The 12,597-nt window shown below is 39.0% G+C and overlaps 1 protein-coding gene across 11 annotated transcripts in view; it reads right to left on the bottom strand.

Moving 5' to 3' along the window:
* TAOK3 (TAO kinase 3) overlaps nt 1-12,597 on the bottom strand; it is a 285,308-nt gene that overhangs the window by 134,708 nt on the left and 138,003 nt on the right. For all 11 annotated transcript variants that reach the window (XM_077292154.1, XM_077292162.1, XM_077292158.1 and 8 more), the window contains 2 exons: nt 12,239-12,320; nt 1,670-1,837 (listed from right to left, as the gene is read on the bottom strand). In XM_077292154.1, the coding sequence (XP_077148269.1) occupies nt 1,670-1,837; nt 12,239-12,320 (250 nt within the window). The remainder of the gene's footprint in view (nt 1-1,669; nt 1,838-12,238; nt 12,321-12,597) is intronic.

Genomic DNA, 12,597 nt, shown 5'->3' with positions numbered 1-12,597 from the left:
GTGTATGTGTAGTGAAATGTGCGCTGAGGGTGGTATATGTGTTCGAGCACGTGGTAGTGTGTGGCGCATTTTGTGTGTGTATTCATATCCCCGTGGTGGTGTGGTGATTATCCCATGTCGGGGCCCCACCTTAGAAACTGTACAGTATATACTCTTTGGCGCCATCGCTCTCATTCTTTAAGTCCCCCTTGTTCACATCTGGCAGCTGTTAATTTGCCTCCAACACTTTTCCTTTCACTTTTTCCCCATTATGTAGATAGGGGCAAAATTGTTTGGTGAATTGGAAAGCGCGGGGTTAAAATTTCACCTCACAACATAGCTTTGACGCTCTCAGGGTCCAGACGTGTGACTGTGCAAAATTTTGTGCCTGTAGCTGCGACGCCTCCAACACTTTTCCTTTCACTTTTCCCCATTATGTAGATAGGGGCAAAATTGTTTGGTGAATTGGAAAGCGCGGGTTTAAAATTTCACCTCACAACATAGCTTTGACGCTCTCGGGGTCCAGACGTGTGACTGTGCAAAATTTTGTGCATATGCATGTAGGATAGCTGCGGAGACACCATCACGTGTTTCTCAACGCAAGCAGTGAATAGCCAGACCTTTCCCCGGGAAGGAACAACCACGGGAAGGGCAGCATCTAATAAAGGAAAACATCCAATACAGGAAAACCACCTATGCCAAGCATGGTATCCATCCACAGACAGCTGTTTCGGGGTGTTTGCCCCTCATCAGTGTGGAGTAGGAATCTGGCTATTAGGAGCAGTGCCTAGTAAAAGGCTGTAAAGGCACAGATGATTGGCCTCGGGGAGACCAAAACATCCAACACCGCGGAGACACCATCACGTGTTTCTCAACGCAGTGATCCAGAACACTGCCCCCACCCCTTATGGGAAATATGCAAATGCATGTAGGATAGCTGCGGAGACACCATCACGTGTTTCTCAACGCAAGCAGTGAATAGCCAGACCTTTCCCCGGGAAGGAACAACCACGGGAAGGGCAGCATCCAATGAAGGAAGGTGGCGAGGTTGGTGTATGTGTGGTGAAATGTGTGCTGAGGGTGGTATATGTGTTCGAGCACGTGGTAGTGTGTGGCGCATTTTGTGTGTGTTCATATCCCCGTGGTGGTGTGGTGATTATCCCATGTCGGGGCCCCACCTTAGCAACTGTACAGTATATACTCTTTGGCGCCATCGCTCTTATTCTTTAAGTCCCCCTTGTTCACATCTGGCAGCTGTTAATTTGCCTCCAACACTTTTGACGTGTGACTGTGCAAAATTTTGTGCCTGTAGCTGCGATGCCTCCAACACTTTTCCTTTCACTTTTTCCCATTGTGTAGATAGGGGCAAAATTGTTTGGTGAATTGGAAAGCGCGGGGTTAAAATTTCACCTCACAACATAGCCTATGACGCTCTCGGGGTCCAGACGTGTGACTGTGCAAACTTTTGTGGCTGTAGCTGCGACGGTTCAGATGCCAATTCCGGACATACACACATTCAGCTTTATATATTATAGATCAGTATACATACATAGAGATCTAGAATTGGGTCTATAGTATCCATGCATCTCATCATATACATACATCTATCTGTATGTGTGTATAGCGGACATATACAATACACTAAACCAAAAAATTTTTAACTACATGCATTATTCTTTTTATTTCTTACCTCGTCATCTTCCTGAGACTCATTCAATGGACCATTTCGTGATTCCTGAAAGAGTATTTTCTTCATTTTCCTGTACTGTAAATTGTCCAGCTCTCTCACAGCATCTTTAGTCCTCTGAATCAAATCTATAAGGACTCGTGTCGGCCTCTCTCTGCGCACAAAGTCATGCTAAAATCCAAGATAAGTGCAAGTTACTTATTGAATTAACATCTTGTTTTAATAAATTGTTTCAGTAGAATATTTTTTTGCTTTTATTTGGCGTTTCCTTTTCCCCCTTTATTCCTTTAGCTTATTGATGTACATATACAGTACAGACCAAAAGTTTGGACACACCTTCTCATTTAAAGATTTTTCTGTATTTTCATGACTATGAAAATTGTTAATTCACACTGAAGGCATCAAAACTATAAATTAACACATGTGGAATTATATACTTAACAAAAAAGTGTGAAACAACTGAAATTATGTCTTATATTCTAGGTTCTTCGAGGTGGCCACCTTTTGCTTTGATGACTGCTTTGCACACTCTTGGCATTCTCTTGATGAGCTTCAAGAGGTAGTCTCCGGAAATTATTTTCACTTCGCAGGTGTGCCCTGTCAGGTTTAGTAAGTGGGATTTCTTGTCTTATAAATGTTGTTGGGACCATCAGTTGTGTTGTGCAGAAGTCTGGTGGATACACAGCTGATAGTCCTACTGAATAGACTGTTAGAATTTGTATTATGGCAAGAAAAAAGCAGCTAAGTAAAGAAAAACGAGTGGCCATCATTACTTTAAGAAATGAAGGTCAGTCAGTCCAAAAAATTGGGAAAACTTTGAAAGTGTCCCCAAGTGCAGTGGCAAAAACCATCAAGCGCTACAAAGAAACTGGCTCACATGAGGACCGCCCCAGGAAAGGAAGACCAAGAGTCACCTCTGCTTCTGAGGATAAGTTTAACCGAGTCACCAGCCTCAGAAATCGCAGGTTAACAGCAGCTCAGATTAGAGACCAGGTCAATGCCACACAGAGTTCTAGCAGCAGACACATCTCTAAAACAACTGCTAAGAGGAGACTTTGTGCAGCAGGCCTTCATGGTAAAATAGCTGCTAGGAAACCACTGCTAAGGACAGGCAACAAGTAGGAGAGACTTGTTTGGGCTAAAGAACACAAGGAATGGACATTAAGGTACCGTCACATTTAGTGACGCTGCAGCGCTCTAGATAACGATGCCGATCGCTGCAGCGTCGCTGTGTGGTCGCTGGAGAGCTGTCACACAGACAGCTCTCCAGCGACCAACGATGCCGAAGTCCCCGGGTAACCAGGGTAAACATCGGGTTACTAAGCGCAGGGCCACGCTTAGTAACCCGATGTTTACCCTGGTTACCAGTGTAAATGTAAAAAAACCCAAACACTACATACTTAAATTCCGGTGTCTGTCGGGTCCCCCAGCGTTCTGCTTCCCTGCACTGTAAGCGCCGGCCGTAAAGCAGAGCGGTGACGTCACCGCTGTGCCCTGCTTTACGGCCAGCCGGCGCTGACACAGTGCAGGGAAGCAGAACGCCGGGGGATGCGACAGACACCGGAATGTAAGTATGCAGTGTTTGGTTTTTTTACATTTACACTGGTAACCAGGGTAAATATCGGGTAAATATCTCTGGGAACTCCTTCAAGATTGTTGGAAGACCATTCCCGGTGACTACCTCTTGAAGCTCATCAAGAGAATGCCAAGAGTTTGCAAAGCAGTCATCAAAGCAAAAGGTGGCTACTTTGAAGAACCTAGAATATTAGGCTATGTTTACACTTTGCGGTGTTTGCTGCGGATCCGCAGCGGATTTGCAGCTGCGGATCCGCAGCAGTTTTCCATGCAGGGTACAGTACAATGTTACCCTATGGAAAACAAAAACCACTGTGCCCACTTTGCGTTTTTACGCTTGAAAATCCGCGCTGATTTTCTGCGGAAAAAAAGAAGTAGCATGTCAATTCTTTCTGCGGAATCCGCAGCGGTTTTCCACCTGCACCAATAGGAAAGTGCAGTTGGAAACCCGCTGTGGAATCCGCACAAAAAACCGCAGGGAAAACCACCGCCGTTTTGGACTGCGGGTTTTACAAATCCGCAGCTGAAAAATCCGCAGCAAAAAAAGGACAGTGTGAACAAGCCCTAAGACATAATTTCAGTTGTTTCACACTTTTTTGTTAAGTATATAACTCCACATGTGTTAATTCATAGTTTTGATGCCTTCAGTGTGAATGTACAATTTTCATAGTCATGAAAATACAGAAAAATCTTTAAATGAGAAGGTGTGTCCAAACTTTTGGTCTGTAATGTACCTTACACATTGTTCTATTACTCTATTATACAATTAATAGAAGTTGCATTACATGCATTCATGTCCTCCTAAAATGGGGACAGAAATGTCTAACTGGACCTTCAATGAGACAGCAATCTAACCGTCTATGTGTGTGTGCCTGTATCCATCATGTTCACTATTAGAGTCTTATCTAGAACGTAGAATGAAAGAGGTTATGTCAGATTTTCTTTACATCTTACATTATCTACCAAATTTAGAAAAATATACACTAGATTCTCTCTAATATCTTAGCAAATGGCATTCATTATACGATCACAAACAACTACAAAACTTACAAAGTCAAAATCTTAGTTAATTATAGCAAATTATTGCAAATTAATTAAAAAGTTATACCTGATCTGTGCTTTTCAGATCATTTAAAAAAAAAATGACAGAATTTTGTTAAATGTTCTACCAAATATATTGTTCATTCAATTTACACAATCCTAATCCCCATCTGAAGCATCACAACAAATTGTAATGTTTTGATCATCGTTTTTTGTAACAATGAAACCATGGAGAGTGTGGTTCATAAATTATAAAAGGATCGCACATTGCAGTTTGGTGCAGTCTTTCGTATACTGTTTTAAGCCAAACTGAAAACAGAAAAAGAAAAAAAGCGTAGAATAGAAAAAAAGATCTAACAGACCCAACCTGGTTCTGCAGTGGGTAATCCAGGCCTTGTTCTACCAATCCAGAAAATGACAAGCTTGTTCTTGACATGTGCTTTCCACCTCACTGTGACTGGATAAAATCTCCCTCCTCTAAAACTGCACATTACTTACATCTACCTATAGCGACAGAGTGCAGAAGAATGTCTAATTGCCAAAAACAATATTTCAGAAAAACATCGCAAGGTTTGTTAGAGGAAAGTCATACTTACACCGTCTATAGCATTGTGGGGTTTTTAAATTTAAACTTTCACAACAAAAGGGTCACTAAAGAGGAAAGTAAAGTCTCCCCATTTACATAATATTAGTAACATATTTCTAGATACTTATTGCTAGGTTGATTTTTTTCCTGAAAAAAAACAAATGAAAAGATGGTCTCTGGTTTACATAAAACTGTTTGCAATGGAACAAGCCATTTCTGAAAAGCAATCAAAACTTTACGGAAAAGCCCTAATACAAGTGTGAACAGAGCCCAATGTTTCTAAGTGCACTGAGTGGGAACAGTGGTCTGTTCTAGAGTGAACGCATGCGTTCATCTACAAAGAGCAGGGGATGATCGACAGATAAGCATCTCCCAGAATGAATCACGAAAACTTTTTTCCACTAGGAAATTTGGGAGTTTTTCTCCTGTTTCCTGAAGCCATTAGTATTTTACAAGCGTTCAGGAAGCGTTTTTCTCTTGAAACAGGTTTCTTTCTCTTTTTTTTTTTTTGCAGCCTTCAGATTGGACAGTGCCTAGTTTTGAGCAGATTCCATCAGGAAGTGCTTCCAAAAAAGGTCACATGAACTTTAGGTTTTGAAAACCCTTGGTGGGAAATAAACAAAGTGTAAAAATTGCTAAAAAAAATCTAAACATATGACCTGCAATGAGATATTACAATAAAAATGAATGGGAAACGTTTTTCCAAACATTTCTACGCAATTTTTCATGCTCTGCAAAAAAAAAAAAAAAAAAAAAAAACCACTCGAAAAATTCTGCATGGCAATAGCCCAAAAATCTTTTGAGAGATTTGTGGGTACGCATGTAGAACAGCAAAATGCTAAGGGCTAGCTGCGATAACATGTTGTACTTTAACATTAACCTATGGATAAAAAGGTCATGGATGTCCGATCACCCAGAATATTTAATTTAAAAGGGAAGGAAAATATAAGACCTAAAACAAATGCAATGTTTAATAGAAAAAAAAATTACCGGTATTTGTGTAATTTCTGTAACACTACAAAAATCTTCATAGGGCCAATAGAGTCCATCTTTTGTAGAATGTATTGTGGTAAACCAACACTTGTCATTTAAACTACAGGTCGAGAAAATGAAAAAAAATATAAAAATTGAGTCTAGTTCCTGTCATTTATTGGTATACAAGGGCTTCTCACAAAATTAGAATATCAAAAAATATATTTCAGTTCTTTAATTCAAAAAGTGAAACCCATATATAATAGTCATTACAAACAGTGTGATCTATTTCAAGTGTTTATTTCTGTTAATGATTATGGCTTAAAACCAATGAAAACCTAAAAGTCATTATCTCAGTAAATTAGAATAATTAACAAAAAACACCTGCAAAGCTTCCTAAGCGTTTTAAAGGTCCCTTATTTTGTGTCAGTAGACTCCACAATCATAGGGAAGACTGCTGACTTGACAGATGTCCAGAAGGCAGTCATTGACACATTCCACAAGGAGGGTGAGCCACAAAAGGCTATTGCTAAACATGCTGGCTTGTTCACAGAGTGCTGTATCCAAGCATATTAATGGAAAGTTGAGTGGAAGGAAAAAGGGGGGTAGAAAAAGGTGCACAAGCAACAGGGATAAGAAACGGCCAATCAAAAATTTTTGGGGGAGATTCACAAGGTGTGGACTGCTGCTGGAGTCTTTGCTTCAAGAGCCACCACACAGACGTATTCCCTCTGCTGACAAGCTTTTTGGAGATGGAAATCTCATTCTCTAGCAGGACTTAGCACCTGTCCACACTGCCAAAAGTACCAATACCTGGTTTAAAACAACAGTATCACGGTGCTTGATTGGCCAACAAACTCGCCTGACCTTAACCCTAGGGCTGTGGAGTCGGAGTCGGAGTTAGTTTTGGTTGGAGTCTGAGTCGGTGTTGGTAGAAATGTACCGACTCCGACTTTAAAAAAAATGTATTAATATTTCATAATTGAACTTTCATATGAATTTTATAAATGTTACTCAAATATATATGTTCTATCAAACTATGAACAACAGTGATAAGCAGTTCTGCTGGAGATAGAGACATTTCTTACTTCTTGTGTGTCACTGTTCTCCACTGCCCTTAACTAATCTTATACTTGGTTAACCTCATGGTGCCCCAACCCCCCTACTTACAATGTATGAAACTGAAAGTGAAAATGTGTTACAAATTCTTAGTAGTAAAGCTCCTCCTCTAGACTAGATGTTTACTAGGTGTGCGTCTTCCAAGCATCTCACAGCTGCTACTCAGAAGAGGAAGACTGTAAGTAGTATTATCCTTTCAACAAACTTTGCATCAGTTAACTGTGAGTACATGAGGAATAACACTATTACTGACCACTATTTCAGTTGTACGACCTGGCAATAATTTTGTACAATTGTTTTTAGGAAAAACAATTGTCATTTGGATTGTGAATGCAGAATTAAAAACCTGAGAATGTCATAGAAGCGTCACATTAAATCAGCTGTATTTGAACATTTCATCATCACTCAAGATAGAAAACATTATGTCTGTCAGTGTATGACAAATGATCCAGATGAAAACAAATGCTGTGAAGCCAAGATCAGTGCATATTCAGGCAAAGATAAAAATGCTCCTACCAGAGCTTCTAATCTAAAGAGACATTTACAGCGCTTTCATCCAGAAGTACTGAAAGCAGTGGATGAGAAAGACTGCATCCAAACCAATGAACCAGTGCCCAGCTCTTCCAGCCAAACAAAGGAGCAGAGAACTTTGCAGCCATCAGTTGCAAGATATTTTGTCAGTGACAAAGTTACTGTGACAATGACAGTAGATACATTTAAAAAACAGATCATAGAGCTTGTTGTAAAGGATAGCGTGCCTATTTCATTATTTTCACGACCAGCTTTTATGTGTCTGAATGGGGAAATGGCCCGCAAGCTTGGTGTTTCTCTGGAGAGAGAGAGAGTATTAGAAAATTAGTAATCGAAGAAGCTTTTAAACAAAAGGAAGAACTTAAAAAAACCTCTCAAGGGACGCGTTCTGTTTCTTAAAATGGATGCCTGCACACGTCAGAGTGAACTATTTTGCCATGTCCGATTTGTTTGTGAAAAAATGAAATAGTTACCAAGACATTGGCAGTAAAAGACACCAAAACTCATCACACCAGTGGGTTTCTCCAGGTCTTGGTGGAAAAGGTTCTGCAAGACTATGAACTTAAAAAAGAGCAAGTTCTTTCTGTGGTAACTGACAATGCTTCGAATATGATAAGTACTATTAAGCTAATGAATGAGAGTAATGATGGTGAACCAGCAGCTAGAAGAACATTCTGGGTCCACAGACACAGAAATGTTTGAAATAGAGGAACACAGTATTGTAACTGAGGAGCAAACTGAAGTTGCTTCAGATGAACAGCAACATGATAGTTTAGATGATCTTGTTAAAACTGTGTCAATACGTTCTTTCATTCATCACATGCGCTGTGTTGTGCATACGCTACAGCTGGCTATAAGAGACAGTCTGTAAGAAGGACATGCTGCTGCACCGATTGGCAAGGTGAGAAAATTGGCTACTGTTGCCAGAACCCCTAAAGTTGACTCAATTTTGAAGAGACGTGCTGGAAAAGGGGCAATTATTGATCAAGCCACACGATGGGGCAGTACTTAATGATTCAGCGCTTGGTTGAACTGAAAACCTTACTTGTAGACATGGCTAACCCTCAACTGACGCTAAATGAAAGTCAGTGGAATCAGGTGACTGAGCTGGAAAAATTGCTAGAGCACCCATTTACAGTGACTAAAAAATTACAAGCAGAGGACTTAACTCCAGGTATTTTCTTAAAGGAGTGGAAGAACCTGATGTTTCGCCTGTCCCAAAGAGGAGGGTTAATTGCAAGTGGCATTGCTACATCAATGAAACGGAGAGAGGAGCTACTATTACAAAATAACATTCTTTTGGCAGCTGTTTATGTAGACCCAATGCATCGGATTCTTCTAGATGATCAACAGCTAACTAAAGGAAAATAAGCTCTGTTTGCAATAGCAGTAAGGATGAAAGGGTTGCAGAACAGTCAGGAGGAACAAGAATTTGGTCGTCCTGCCACATCTTCACCCTCATCAACTGATGAAGAATTTAATTTCGAAAAATATTTGGATCACAAGGACCGTGCAAAGCGTTCCCGTATAGAAGAAGACTCATCCTCATCAAAGAACACAGCCAGTACATTTCAGCAGAATTTTTCATGTGCACTAAAAGAAATTGAGAAATGTGTCCGTTCATCAAAAATAACAGTGCAACAAGCGATTCCTCTGTATCCGGACATTGTCAGAGATGTTTCCCGAGTGCTTACTGCTTTGCCACCAACCCAAGTTAGTGTAGAGAGGTTGTTCTCTGCTCTCAAAATAATTAGATCAGATTTGAGGGCATCCATGAAGGAGGATCTGACAGAGGCAATACTTTTTCTGAGGACAAATATATAGATTTCGTCTTATTAACTGCATAACAGTGTTTATTGCATATTTACTTACAAGAGTTTAGAAAAGTTTATAAAAGTTATTTGCTATATTCTAATTGTATTCTAATAAATATAGTTTTTGCTCTAAGTGGTCTGATTACTTATATGATGGTGAGAAACTGAATAAGCACGATGTTAATATTTTACAACAGTAAATTTATTGTTACGAATTGGCCATTTATGAAGGAGTCGGAGCTGGAACCTGATAAAATCCAGGAGTCGGAGTCGCAACTTTGGCCTACCGTCTCCACAGCCCTACTTAACCCCATAGATAATCTAAGGGGTATTGTCAAGAAGAAGATGTGCGACACCAGACCCAACAATGCAAACTAGCTGAAGGCTGCTATCACAGCAACCTGGGCTTCCATAACACCTCAGCAGTGCCACAGGCTGATCGCCTCCATGACAAGCGGCATTGATGCAGTAATTATTAATAATAATAATAATAATAATAATAATATAGTAATTGATGCAAAAGGAACTCCGACCAAGTAGTGAATGCATTTACTCAACATACATTTCAATAGGTCAACATTTCGGATTTTAAAATCATTTTTCAAGCTGGTGTTATAAAGCATTCATTTAACTGAGATAATGACTTTTTGTTTTCAGTGGCTGTAAGCCATAATCATCAACATTAACAGAAAAACACTTGGAATAGATCACTCTGTTTGTAATGACTATATAATATATAAGTTTCAGTTTTTGTATTGAAGAACAATAAATTAACTTTTTGATGATATTCTAATTTTGTGAAAAGCACTTGTATGTCTTCCTGGATGTTCTTTACTTTGGGGACATGGACACACTAAAAGCACAAAGACGTCTAAACCCCCACAAGGTACAAAAGAAAAATTATAAATTCATGGGTTATTGTTAACAGGGGGCACACATGCGAAACTGCGCAGCTACCAACAACCATTTTTTATGATCTATTTGAAAACCATACTAAGTTTTATTAACCAGATCAGATCCAGATAATTTTTTGTCTAGGATCAGTTTACCCATTTTCAGTACACAGAGTTTAATACTATAATAATTATATTTATATATATTTTTATAGATTTTCTAAGTGTGTTTTTTTTTTCTTTTTTTTTTAGAATTTTTCAGTTTGTATTTAAATAAAAGTAATGGCAACAACCACCACTACTCAAGTTACTTTTCTTTTATGGTAATGGTATAATTGTATCCTAAAAAGACATTTAAATTGTGTTTGGCATTATCAGCCGCTAGACATGTGATTTATTACAATTATTTTAGGATAAGTGGGTCAGTCAGGATTATGACAATTGGTTGAGGAGAAGGGCTGTAGTTTTTGTAATATAATAGCACTCTCTAAACACACACACACACACATCTATCTGTATATATCTAGATCTAGACTTAATTAAAAAAAAGTTCCCTTTAAAAAAATAAGATATTTTTTGCATTTTTGACATTGTAACACCGTTAGCACAGGAGAAATCAGTCCTGTTATAGCGACCATTTTCTCTGTCCAGGTGATTAGATACCATTAGTGATGCCTCTATACACAGCATTTATTGTGAAAAACCATCTTGAAAACAGCAAAGATAGAAGTATTGAAAGAGGCTTCTCAGTCTCTGAGCACTCAAACTCTCAAGGAGTGGACTTAAACCAGTGTAATAAAAATACAGTGGTGCCAACAGAAAGGCCAGGACCGCCCATCGTACATTTACATTTGTCAGGCCTTAGGCGGTTTGTCACAATTTCATAAAATAGGTAAAATTGCAAAGTGCTTGTAAAAATCAGTTTTGTAATTAAAAAATGTTCTCCCTTCTCAAAAACAGATTATTTTATAGTTTATTCCTCACTGCCTACATTACTGACCACACTGCAGTTCCATGGCCTGTTACCTAGGCGAAGAATGCGCAGCATGAGAAGGTCGCATGAGCTCAGCCACAGTGATCTTGGAGTTCTTCTTTATCTCTCTCACCAAGGCTCTTCTCCCACGATTGCTCAGTTTGGCTGGACAGCCAGGTTTAGGAAGACTTCTGGTGGTCCCAAACTTCTTACATTTAAGGATTATGGAGGCCACTGTGGTCTTAGGAACCTTGAGTACTGCAGAAATTCTTTTGTAACCTTGGCCAGATCTGTGCCTTGCCACAATTCTGTCTCTGAGCTCCTTGGCCAGTTTCTTTGACCTCATGATTCTCATTTGGTCTGACATGCACTGTGAGCTGTGAGGTCTTATATAGACAGGTGTGCACCTTTCCAAATCAAGTCCAATCAGTTTAACTAAACACAGCTGGCCTCCAATGAAGGAGTAGAACCATCTCAAGGAGGACCACAAGGAAATGGACAGCATGTGACTTAAATATGAGTGTCTGAGCAAAGCGCCTGAATACTTATATATATTTCAGTTTTTCTTTTTTTATTAGATTTGCAAAAATTTCTACATTTCTTTTTTTTTCCTCAGTCAAGATGGGGTGCAGAGTGTACATTAATGAGAGAAAAAATAAACTTTTTTTGAATTTACCAAATGGCTGCAATGAAAGAGTGAAAAATTTAATGGGGTCTGAATACTTTCCGTACCCACTGTATGTTCACCGTTATTTGGAAATATTTCACATACGGCTTGTTATATCTGAGAGTGGGTGTTTTCTATCATCAATCCAGGGTTTTAGTGTATGGCATTCTTGGAGTTTATGGCGTTTTAATAAGAAAGCAGAATGCTCTAGAGGTACTTTTTTTTTTATTCCTGTATGTTTGTCAATATAATTTAGAAAAATGTAACAAGCAGCATATGAAATGGATTGTGCATTTATTAAGTATATTTCAAAAAAGAAGAAAAAAAAACAAAAACAAAAAAAACAGCTGAACTTTTGTGATGGAGGCCTAAAACACACAGAAAAAGTGAAGGTTTATTACCCGCAGCAGCTCTGCTGATGTGGGCCGTTCCTGAGGTATTTTCTGCAAGCAGTAGTCCACAAATCCCCTGAATGAATCTGACCTGAAAAAAAAAAAAAATAAAATGAATGCACAGCTGATCCAAAAAGAGATCTCTCAATATAGGAAAGCAACCTAAAGGTTAAACTAAAATAGCATACATACAATATGATGGGCAAAAAACTATTTCTCAGTATTTTCTGGGTTTCGTTTGAATTCTCGCCCTCTTTTTGATACATTTCATGGTAAGAAAACACAACTCACACAAGCAGATACAAAGCCCACTTACATCCATAACAATGGAAAAATTGGAAAAAGGGAGTGAAGAAAAACAAATGTGA

The sequence above is a fragment of the Ranitomeya variabilis genome, chromosome 1, assembly GCF_051348905.1.
Source record: "Ranitomeya variabilis isolate aRanVar5 chromosome 1, aRanVar5.hap1, whole genome shotgun sequence".
Taxonomy (NCBI): Eukaryota; Metazoa; Chordata; class Amphibia; order Anura; family Dendrobatidae; genus Ranitomeya; species Ranitomeya variabilis.
This window is presented reverse-complemented; position numbering and strand designations above follow the sequence as displayed.